At 52.8% G+C, this 11974-nt stretch overlaps 2 protein-coding genes across 2 annotated transcripts; one reads left to right on the top strand and one right to left on the bottom strand.

Moving 5' to 3' along the window:
* Positions 1-8734: 8734 nt before the first annotated feature.
* On the top strand, positions 8735-10506 carry PHACADRAFT_265696 (uncharacterized protein; the record flags this gene model as incomplete). The annotated part of the gene is made up of 4 exons (XM_007402077.1): positions 8735-8831; positions 9332-9688; positions 9763-10219; positions 10478-10506. Exons 2-4 carry the CDS (start codon positions 9332-9334, stop codon positions 10504-10506), a joined length of 843 nt encoding a protein of 280 aa, XP_007402139.1. The 5' UTR covers positions 8735-8831.
* A 400-nt stretch (positions 10507-10906) lies between these two features.
* Positions 10907-11208, bottom strand: PHACADRAFT_265693 (uncharacterized protein). The gene has a single exon (XM_007402076.1). The coding sequence runs from the start codon at positions 11178-11180 to the stop codon at positions 10932-10934; it is 249 nt and encodes an 82-aa protein (XP_007402138.1). The 5' UTR covers positions 11181-11208; the 3' UTR covers positions 10907-10931.
* Between the last annotated feature and the right edge of the window lie 766 nt (positions 11209-11974).

Raw genomic sequence — 11974 nt, 5'->3', positions numbered from 1 at the left:
TATGAGAGATCGAGAGTGATGCTCTCGACATGCGCCGGTGGTGGACTTGCACCTTGGCTTGCACTTAGTCAGCAAACCTTGACTTGAATATAGATGTAGTTGCACACAGAGTACCGACCTGGGCCGAATGAAGCGCAACCAATTGACACCACATCTGAGGAGTAATAGCCAGTGAGTTTTGCACTACTGACATGAGCTAGAAGATTTACCAAACATATTGCCGTTCCGATCATCAAGACACACACTCGCCCTTCCAGGTCCATTTGGCATCAGCGCAAGCAGGCCTTGAAGGGTGGCGTCCCATGTACGGTCGTCAAGACCCATGCGGCGAGCAGGTGCGACAATGTCAGCAGCAAGCACTACTTGAGTGGAAACTGCCATATCCTTACAATGCTGTATCTTACAGTCTAGGGAGTGGAGAGTCGGCAGAGCACGCCGCCGAGTTCTACGCGACTGGACGACCGGTGACGGGTCTAGGAAGGCAAGTCGCCAGCAATGACATTCGGAGAGGGTGGGGAAATTGTCGACAAGCCGTGCGAGCTCGGTCTTGCTCATGAATACAACATTGTCAAGAGTGAGAATGGAAAGTCGGACATAGGATGGAGTGACGATGGGTACCGACTCAAATGGGGCCCAACGGCCTGCCGTTGATACCGAATTGCCCAAACGGTTCATGACGCTACACTCGAATCTTGTCTCCCGGAGTCAGGTTGAAAGTCCATGGACATGGTGAAGCCAGGGCTTTCCCCCTGTAGCTTCTTGACGGATAAATATCTGTTTAAAGGACTCGGACAGACATGAAGCTGTAATTCTGAGACTGTTGGTGATGTTCTTGAGGAATCGTACGTCTTTGGCGTCGCGCAACTCGAGTGTATGGAAGAGAATAGGTCTGATCGCTTCAGACCAGTGCTTGCATACGAGACCAAGCATAGCGAGCCTGTGTTTCATCTTGCGACATACTATATCCATGTCATGCAGATGATAGAGATGAACTGGCGTGAAACATTTCAGGATGTGTGACAGTATTTCAGGTGGCAGATTGGCTCCTGTGGAGAGCGACATCTTCCAGGATGACTGGACAGATGTACAAGTATTTGTAGGGCATGAGGGCGCGAGAAAGAGTGTGGTGTACAAGGCTGAACAATGGACAACGCGCCTACAGCACTGTAGCACGGCAGTGCACGGCCATTTGCCTCGTGAATACAATGTTCACAAGGACATGATCTTGCGGCGCTTGCCCCTGAATTTCCGTCGCCTCAGGCATCACACTTCGATGTATTCGGCTTCAGGCTTCAGGCTTCAAACATTTACCGCAGCATGTTCCACAGAAACACTGTTCCACGTACAGCATTCGCTGAACTTGTCCATGCTCGGAGCCTCTGACTAGGTCGCGCCCGAGTTCAAAGACAAGCATAAAAGTAAAGCATTGAGATCATTGCGCTATTTATTTCAGAGAAAGCGTGACAAGTACAAGTTAAAAGACAGCGTCGCGTCCGCTTTTCTCAGGTTGTATTTTGAAACTTGAAACTTGAAAAACGGCGTCATGCACAGGAACATCATGTGTTTGAGTCATCAAAGCAGCTGATCTTATCTTATCTTTCCCCGCCGTTGCAAGAATTTCACGTTCACTCACTTTAGCTCGCTGTCTACATTACATCTTAGAGAACTTGCAACCACAGCTCGCAAATGTCCATTCAGATCTAGCAGTCATAATTTTTGAGCTCTGATGTGTGGCTATCACAGCCAGCTGAGCAGAAGGTGGGTGCAGAGATGACACTACTGTGGCGAAAGGTCACCTACTGAACAGCAGCCGCTACTGCTATCAATGCGTCCCCGGCATCTAATGATTGATTGCTTTAGGCACTATCTTGTCAACATCATTGGCACGTGGTCAAAAACAGAGCACCAAGCGTACTTGCTCCGAGAAGGAATGCTTGCAACTGCAGGCCCACAGTACCACCGACAAGTCCGTGCAGGCATCTACAACAGCTCCACCTTCGACAATGACGAACCTTCAAAGCTTCATACAGCATTGCCGGGAAGTACCGGCCGCTGTCGCGGAGTGCCGTGATGCATTGGTACGTCTGTGCCCAGACGTGGTCCCCGAACTCAAAGAAAGCAAACGACACATGAACCAGCGCGACACCCGCGAGTGCGTCGCCACAGAATTGAGATTGCTGACGGTCGCCTTGAAGCCTGCGCATCTAGTCAGCGCTTTTCTTGAAGACGCGTGGCAATGGGGAAGGCGATACCTTGACTGCTTGCATCCGCGGCAATTCACCACGCAAACACCTTGCATGTGCCCCCGTTTGATTCAACGAGCACGTACGTTGGATGCGTGTTCTTCGCAAAGAATTTGCAAGCGACACGGCGACCTACCAGGGAACCGAATTCGGTACGCCAGATTGTATTCTTTGGTAAGTGCCCCAAACGAGCTACCCAGGCCTCCCGGTCGATGGCAGTTGTATGATCCGGATACACCAAGTACTTGCGGAGGATTCGAGATCGGGTGGGTCACACTGGCTGCTTGAGAGAGCTGGTATCTAGACGAGCCATAATGAATATACATTGAGCGTGAGGACGTGGTATGTGTAATGTACCACACCATAAAGACACGTCGGACCTCATAGCATGTGAAACAGTAAGGATATAAGAGCTGGAGAAGCTATGTAGACATGACGGTGCCGCCTCTTCTGAAGTTTAAGAGGCCGGAAGCGAGCCCAACTTTCACGGGGCTAATTCTATACTATTTTGCGCGGATAGAGGTACAAAAACACATTCAGTTTATTTCGTAAATACACTTAAGCTATTTTCCTATGGGGATGTTATTGTTTTAGTGATATGAAAAGATACACTGCTTTTACACCTTTGAGGTATTAAGAGAGTCGAAATATCCTCAGGGCGAAATCATCATCATTTCTTTCTCCACATTTTCCCCAAAAAGGTTCCTTCCAGGTGAGACAAAAAGAGCAAACTTATTTTGTGGTTCCTGTCTCCACAAAATATGTGTTGAAGTGCCTAGTGGCTCTGGCTCGGCGTTCCGCCCAGCATGGACTTAAGGTGGACATCTTAGATTAGGCGCTGCTAATACGTAGATAGTGATTGGACAATCATATGTAGTGCTCCCACGCACGGACCTCTTTATGGCAGGCTTCCCCATTCTAGCAGACTTTCAATTTTGCTTCCTTTTAGTATATAAGGACTCCTCTTGCATCCCCACTCTGCGTGCTCTTTCCCTTCGCACCCAGAGTAAGTCCCTTTGTCGCCCTTGCACAGTATGCACTTATGCTTACGCCCTGTATAGCTAATCCCCCGTGTGTATTAGGTTAGATCTATACAGTGTGCTCTTTCCCTTCACACCCAGACTAATCCCCCGTGTGTATTAGGTTAGATCTATACAGTGTGCTCTTTCCCTTCGCACCCAGACAAATCCCCTGTGTGTATTAGATCGTGCCCACGTGCGACTCGCCAGTTCGCGCTTGCACAGCCCAGTTGTTGTACCACGACAATAGGTTATGAGCCCCGGCTTGTAACTGGCCCCCATCTACCCTCCATCCCTTACGAGTCTTCACTCGGAGAGATCCGGCACCAGCCGCACACTTGCTCCATAACACCTCAGGGTCTTTACCCCAAGTGTTACTCCACATCGCACACACGCACACTAGAGTTGTACTCCAGTGTATGTCTAGTCCATCTGCATCACGCCCACCTTCACCAACTGCACCGACACCTGCACCTGCACCCCGTCCTACACGTCGCACTCCCGCCGTTCCTGCTACACCCTCTCAATCCGCGTTCACTGCACCACGACGCACGACAACCATGTCCTCCGCCTCCGCATTCACATCAGCCACCGGTCCGCCGTCGATGAAGCTCGATGCGATCGGGAAGCTCAAAGGTTCCAGCAACTACCCATGCTGATCCCTGATGATGCAGCAATACTTCATTGCTGCACGCGCATGGAAGGTCGTCGACGGCACCGAGAGAGCCCCCGTCCAAAGCAGCACCGTCTCCGCTGCGGACGTCAAAGCATGGGAGACGACGAACGCATACGCGAGGTTCTACATCCTCAGCATGCTCAGTGACGAGCTCCTGCACCTCGCGAACCCAGTGGACATCACAGCCGCCGCGCTGTGGAAGAAGCTGAAGGACAACTACGCCGCCTCCACCACGATGTCAGCATTCGTCAAGTTCCGTGCATACTTCTTGCATGCAATCACGGATAGCGATGACCTTGCTGCCCAACTCGACAAATGCGCCCGACTCTGGCAAGAAGTCGGCGCCTCCGGGATTCTCCAAACCCCGGAGCTCCTGCAGATATTCGGCCTGCTCACGGCCCTCCCCAACTTGTTCAACAACGTCGTGGAGCCCATCCTCGCAGTCACCAAGCCCGCCGACTTGAAGCTCGACGATATCCGCAATCGTCTCCTCGACGAAGCGAAACGTTGCAGCACCTCCACCAACGTCGCCGCCTTCCACGCACCGAAGGTGTCTACCTCAGGCAAAGCCAAAGCTGGCAAACCTGATGGCAAAAAGGGCAAGTGCAACTTCTGCCACTACAAAGGCCACTACGAGCAGGACTGCAGAAAGAAAAAGGCCGCTGCCGATGAGGCGCGGAAGGGCAGCAATGGCAAAGCCCAGGACGGTAAAAGTAACCCGTCCGGTAGCAGTACTGGTCACGCATCTGTACATGTAGTCACCGCCAAAGGAGCAGCTGCTCCCGAGGCCAAAATTCACTCCGCTTCCTGGTATCTCCACGGTGTGAAATGCTGGATGTTAGACTCCGGCTGTACACGACACATTACGAACAACCTGAACAACTTCGCTGAGTACACCACCTTCGCGTCGCCTACATATGCAACCCTAGCAGATAAGGCAAAAACGCAAGTAAGCACGCTCAGTTCAGGTGTTGTCGAGGGCACTACGCTCGTCGATAACAAACCAGTAAACATCAGGCTAGAGAATGTCCTCTACAGCCCTGCAATGTCTGGACGACTAATTTCCGTCTCATGCATCAAAGACAAAGGCTTCGATCTCGTCTTTGGGAAAGGACGAGCCCAAATCAAGCGTGGTAACACCACGTTTGGCATAGGCACTAAGTCCCGCGGTCAGTATTGGTTGGACCTTACTCCACCTCCACCATCTGTCGCGGCATCCACACACAACGCCACTTCGCTCGACGTTATCCACCACCAGTTTGGTCACCTAAACTGGGAGGCAGTACACAAGCTCGCCGCTGCTGATTCCTCTCCAGTCAAAGGCCTCATCGCCGCCGATATGGATAAACCTTCGCATCCTTGCAGAGGCTGCGTCTTGGGCAAAGCACACAGGCGTACATTCCCCACATCGTCTACCTCACGCGCAAATAAACCCTTCGACCTCATTCACTCTGACCTCGACGGACCTATGTCGGTGGTGTCCCCCACAGGCCACCGATACTTCGCCACCTTCATCGACGATTGCTCCGACGTCACATGGGTCTACTATCTGCGAACAAAGGATGAGTTCCTCTCCGCATTCAAAGACTTCGTAGCCCTCATCACGCAACAGTTCGATATGGTCATCAAGGTCTTTCGGTCAGACCGAGGGGGTGAATACCAATCCAACGAGTTCATCAACTTGTTGAAGAAATCTGGGATCATCCACGAGCGCACAATACCCGGTACCCCACAGCAAAACGGCAAAGCTGAGTGCATGAACCACACGCTCGTAGAAGCCGCTAAGTCAATGCTACAAACCGCTGGGTTATCACACAGATTTTGGGAAGAAGCTGTTCGCACAGCTGTGCACGTACACAACAGAGGCCCTAAGAAAGCCATTGCATGGCGTACGCCCTTGGAGTGACTCACTGGCACCACACCGGACATGTCCCACTTCCGAGTCTTCGGTTGCTAGGCCTATTGCCACATACCCGGGGATAAACGCAAGAAACTCGATGCTAACGCTGAGAGCCTAGTGTTTATCGGCTACGAGACGAATTCTAAAGGTTATCGTCCATGGGATAAACGTAGCAGAAAGATCACCACGAGTACTGATGTGATATTTGACGAGTCGATCTTCCCCAACAAACTCCTACCCTCACCGTCCTCGACACAACTGACCGGATCTACATCCACGCTGCCGTCATCTGTCGAACTCAAACTACCACCCCTTAACACGCCACCGGCTCCTACGCAGCCGCCACAGCCTGTACCACCTCCTACTCAACCCAACACACCTAAATTGTCTACAGCATCCCAAATACCACGCTTTACACCTCGAACAGAGTTGTATCCAGCTTTGCCAATCCCACCAAGTGCACCGGTCAAGCCTGAAATCAAAGGCAAGGCCAAAGCCTCACCATCTCGCGTCGTCGCCCCTCCGCCACTCCAGCCAAATCCCAGCACCACCTCGTGGGACTACAACCCCTTCTCCAATCCTGAGCATGCCACAACGTCATCTGGCATTCGCCGCGGTATCCGCGAGCGCAAGGCAACTCAGAAATGGACAAGCATTTGGCCAGGAGCGACCGAAGCAGACATCGAGGAAGCACTGAACACAGGCAAGGAACCAGGTGACATTGCTGTGATCGTAGGCGACTCCTCCATCGCTGGAGAACCGCAAACCTACAAGCAAGCAGCCAATGCACCAGATTCAGCGGAGTGGATGACTGCCATGCAGGCTGAAGTCACTGGCCTTCTGGAACAAGGCACCTGGGAACTTGTCAACCTACCGAAGGGTCACAAGGCGATCAAGTGCAAATGGGTATACGTTGTCAAGCGCAACGAGAACGGAGAAGTGGATCACTACAAGGCAAGGCTCGTAGCCAAGGGGTTCACGCAAGTTCAAGGCATCGATTACAAAGATACCTTCGCTCCCGTCGCCCGTCTGGAGTCCCGGCGATACCTCATCGCCCTAGCAACCATCCAGGACTGGGAAATCCATCAGATCGACTTTGATAGAGCGTATCTGAACGGAGAACTCGACGAGGAGCTCTACATGGAGCAACCTGAAGGTTTCGTAACGGACGCAGGCAAAGTATGCCGTCTGCGGAAAGCAATATACGGGTTAAAGCAAGCAGGACGAACATGGTTCCTCACGCTCAAAGCCTGTCTCAAGGACATTGGATTCGCATGCCACGACGCCGGCGACGTATCCATCTTCATTTGCCGTCAACGAGGGGAATCCACTCAAATTTTAATGGTTTACGTTGACGACCAAACTATGATGGGAAACAGTCTCGATCTCATCCAACAAACGAAAGAGGCACTGAAGGAAAGGTTCCAACTCAAGGACCTTGGCGAACTCAAGTACTACCTCGGCATTCGTGTCACGAGGGATAGGGGGAGTCGAGCCACATACCTCGACCAGGAAACGTACATCGAGTCCGTTCTCAAATGATTCGGATACGAAGACTGCAACTCCGCATTCACACCACTCGGCACTGACATTGTACTCGAGAAGAACGAGGAAGACCCCGCGGACTGTCCACAAGACCACATCAAGCTCTACAGTTCACTCCTCGGCTCACTCATGTACGCCATGCTCGGGACTCGCCCCGACATCGGCTTCGCCGTCGCCCGACTTTGCCAATACCAGGCAAACCCTTCACCGAAGCACGTAGCTGCCGCCTATTGTGTTCTCAAGTACCTCCGCGGCACCTCCGACTATCGACTCTGTCTAGGTCAGAACAACGAGACCGATAGCCGTTTGCTCGGTTACACCGATGCAGACTTCGCGAACGACAAGGACAACTCCGTCTCAACATCCGGCTGGGTTTACAAACTCGGTAGAGGCGCAACCAGTTGGTCTTCTTGCAAGCAACGCTGTGTGGCTCGAGACACCTTCGACGCAGAGTACTTCGCAGCCGACGAAGCAGTCTGACATTTACAGTGGCTCGAAATCTTCGCTGAGTACATCGAACACCCACTCGCGAAGCCTGTCCCTCTCCACTGCGACAATAAATCTGTCGTTGACGCTGCCCAGTCACCCAACGTCAAGCATCGCACGAAACATACCCGCGTCAAAGCTCATGCTGTTCACGAGCAATTCGAAGCAGGTCTGATCGAACTTGTTAGGATTCCCGGTGTCGACAATTCAGCTGATATTCTCACAAAGCCTTTACCGGCTGAGGTACACAACCGTCACACCCAGTCTCTTGGCCTCGTTCCTTATTGCCTTGCCAAGGGGGAGTGTTGAAGCGCCTAGTGGCTCTGGCTCGGCGTTCCGCCCGGCATGGACTTAAGGTGGACATCTTAGATTAGGCGCTGCTAATACGTAGATAGTGATTGGACAATCATATGTGGTGTTCCCACGCACGGACCTCTTTATGGCAGGCTTCCCCATTCTAGCAGACTTTCAATTTTGCTTCCTTTTAGTATATCAGGACTCCTCTCGCATCCCCACTCTGCGTGCTCTTTCCCTTCGCACCCAGAGTAAGTCCCTTTGTCGCCCTTGCACAGTATGCACTTATGCTTACGCCCTGTATAGCTAATCCCCCCGTGTGTATTAGGTTAGATCTATACAGTGTGCTCTTTCTCTTCGCACTCAGACTAATCCCCCGTGTGTGTTAGATCGTGCCCGCATGCCACTCGCCAGTTCGCACTCGCGCAGCCCAGTCGTCGTACCACGACAATAATATGAAGTAGAAAAGCTGGACTTTTATCAGGGAAACTTGTATGGAAAAAACTGGTATTGTTTTCAGACATAAGATTGGTCACCCACTCATGGCCTATTGCCCCCTTCTCATTGTCTGCTGTGCGCCCACTCATCGCCCCGCGCATTGATGGCCACTTGCTAGGAGATCGCCTGCACATCACCCACACATCACCCACTCATTGCCCACTCATTGCTTGTTGAAGCGCCTAGTGGCTCTGGCTCGGCGTTCCGCCCAGCATGGACTTAAGGTGGACATCTTAGATTAGGCGCTGCTAATACGTAGATAGTGATTGGACAATCATATGTAGTGCTCCCACGCACGGACCTCTTTATGGCAGGCTTCCCCATTCTAGCAGACTTTCAATTTTGCTTCCTTTTAGTATATAAGGACTCCTCTTGCATCCCCACTCTGCGTGCTCTTTCCCTTCGCACCCAGAGTAAGTCCCTTTGTCGCCCTTGCACAGTATGCACTTATGCTTACGCCCTGTATAGCTAATCCCCCGTGTGTATTAGGTTAGATCTATACAGTGTGCTCTTTCCCTTCGCACCCAGACTAATTCCCCGTGTGTATCAGATCGTGCCCGCGTGCCACTCGCCAGTTCGCGCTTGCGCAGCCCAGCCGTCGTATCACGACAATATTGCTCACTCATTGCCAAAACAATGGTGGTCACTTATCAGTAAATTGCCACTTACAATGCATGACCACTTAAACAAGCAACTAATCACCTCACAAACAATTAATCATGTCGTCTCCACTCCCGACGCCGGTGCACTCGTGCGAGAGCACCACAGACTTGCAGACGGACATGACAAGCGTCGCGTCGTTGCGGCGCGTGCCCGCCAGCGCGGCGTCGATGCTCCGGATGCGGCCGCACGCGCCATCATTGTCTCACCTGCTGTTCACCAGGCCTACACGACTTGCCGTCCCTCTACCAACATGCCGCTCTCGGTCTCGTTCAACTCAATATCTCCCCGCATGCAGATATCTTCCTTATTCCCGCACGATGCGTCTCCGTTGTCTCCATCCCCCTGCTTGCGGTCTCTGCCTCTCGTCTCCAACTAACACCCTCCGTAAACCACATCATCACCTCCGAAGACCTGCAACGGCTCCGCGCGCTCACGAAGCCTCTCCCACCTGTGCTCCCCAGTCCGTCCTTCTCCTCGCCCGACCGCGCCGAGGCGTACGCCTTCATCCACCCCTCCCTCAACATCTACTTCGCCGACCTTTTATCTGCCGCGCAGCACCATCCGCTGCTCGACGGCAGGCTGCTCACGCTGCGCGCGCACTGTGACGCCACGGCGCTCGTGCGCACGTACCGCGTGCTCTGTGGGTGCAGCCTCGGTGCGGAGCTCATCGCGAGCGTCACCGCCACGCCCAGCGAGGACACGAGCGAGGACGACGACGAGCTCCGCACCGCTCACGCAAACGTGCACTTGTGGAACGACGACGGCGGCGACGGCGAGGACGCATGGCGCGGCGCCGAGATCCACACGGGCCGCCGCAAGATGGGGAGTGTGCGCAGCGTCGAGGTACACGTCAAGGGGCCTGACGTCGACGCCGGGGCCGATCATGCCTCCCCTGGTCGCGCACACGACGGGCCGCCACGCGCCGCACACGGCGGCGTTTGCGAGCCATGACAGCTTCGCGCCGAGCAGCCTCATGGCACTGCTGCCATCGGCGCCCGAGGTGTGGGACGTGAGCGAGATTGACGCCGAGCGGGTCTTCCCCCGCGCGGGTTGTCTGCTTGCATTGCCCGACCCGCTCGCGTTCGCGGGCGCTGTTCAGGCGACCGGCAGGTAGATCAGTGGGCGACCAGTGGACGACCAGTGGACGTGTCAGCGGGCACACACAGCGACGCCAAAAAATAGTCAATGTATTTGTATTAGTTCTTTTGCGACAAAAGTCAGCTCTCCTATTTGAGCAAATAGATAGTAGATGCATATTTTTTTTGCACCTATCCCAATAGAAAATATATCTATCATTCTATATATGGATAGCCCAGCAGTATTTGTACCTCTTTTTGCTGCAAGCAGAACAGCTTTTTGCAACAGGATTCACCAAAAAAAGGTGTCTTTGTTTGGCTCCTATTTCCAGGTTTTACCTATCGTATGTTTTTACCAGAAAGTGTTCAGTCTTTTTGGCTTCTATTCTCATAACGATTTTCGTGCCCCTTTCAGCTGAAAATATTAACTAATTAGCCCCGTGTTTGGACAAAATGTTGGGGCCTTGTGGCGTCCGGGGGTTGCTCCTCGACGCCCACCATCAGTTGGTATCCGCCTCGCAGCACACATCCTTATGCAGCTTTATTCTTGAGAATTGCTGTAGAATACATCCCCAGATATGTCTCGCCCTTTGCGTAGTACCACTCCAGCAGCTCTCCGAACAACGCTGCCCGAGCTGCAGTATGCAAATTACCACATCCCGCTTTGAAGCATCTCGCAGAGTTCGCCAGGCAACCGGGCTCCGGTCTGGGAACACCAATTGGGTGGGAAAGGTTGTTGGTTGGAAATGTATTGTGGGGCTGGGACTCGGGTGCACACATATACTCACTCTCAGTCGACTGCTGGCTGAGAATTCACAGAATGACTTCAGGATACCGCGCCAAACCTCACAACGTCCGCTCGTATAAATCCTGCTGTGTGCCGCTACCAGGATCGAACTCTTCGAGTCGATGATGAAGGAACCAAAGACTTGCAGTTCAGACGTAACAAGAAGGGCACTGTTGCTACGATCTACGTGAACACATATTAGAAATACTGGTCGCGCCATGTTTCAAGATCCAATCCGTTCCGAAAAGCCTAGGATCGGTGTCAGGCAGCGCATGAGAGGGAAGAGGGCGGGGGGGCGGCCTGAAGCTCGGGGACGCCAAGTCATGTGCAATGTTGAGTGAGGCATCATCGGGTTGAAGAGTAAAGTCACGAAAAAGTGCACGGGTGCCTGAGCTACTGCGCACTTTTGCGAAGCGACCCGAATCCTTGTACGTCTCTCTGATTCTCGAGTCATCTTTCACTTCTGATTGAGATCATTTGACGTAGACAATATTCTGCGTGAAGACGCATATCGAGAAGAGCTCATTGCCGTCCCTCACATTATCGCGCTCAAGAGCACTCGCTGGCTCTATTCCTTTACCAGCTATGAGGAGATGCCAGCTGAGACTTGGCAATATATGCTCGAGATGCGTGTTTTCTCTGCCGTTGCGGAGCGTCCCACACGTCTATCTCGTCAATGTTTGCATCCACATCGGCAACGCAGTACGAATGTACTCAGCGGCTCAACGCGCGGATGACGCCAGGCGCACGAAAATCTTTGCACAGTGGTCGTCTGAGAGCGACACCC

Source organism: Phanerochaete carnosa (assembly GCF_000300595.1).
Source record: "Phanerochaete carnosa HHB-10118-sp unplaced genomic scaffold PHACAscaffold_20, whole genome shotgun sequence".
NCBI lineage: Eukaryota > Fungi > Basidiomycota > Agaricomycetes > Polyporales > Phanerochaetaceae > Phanerochaete > Phanerochaete carnosa.
The sequence above is the reverse complement of the archived record's forward strand: the minus strand, read 5'-3'. Positions and strand labels throughout refer to the sequence as shown.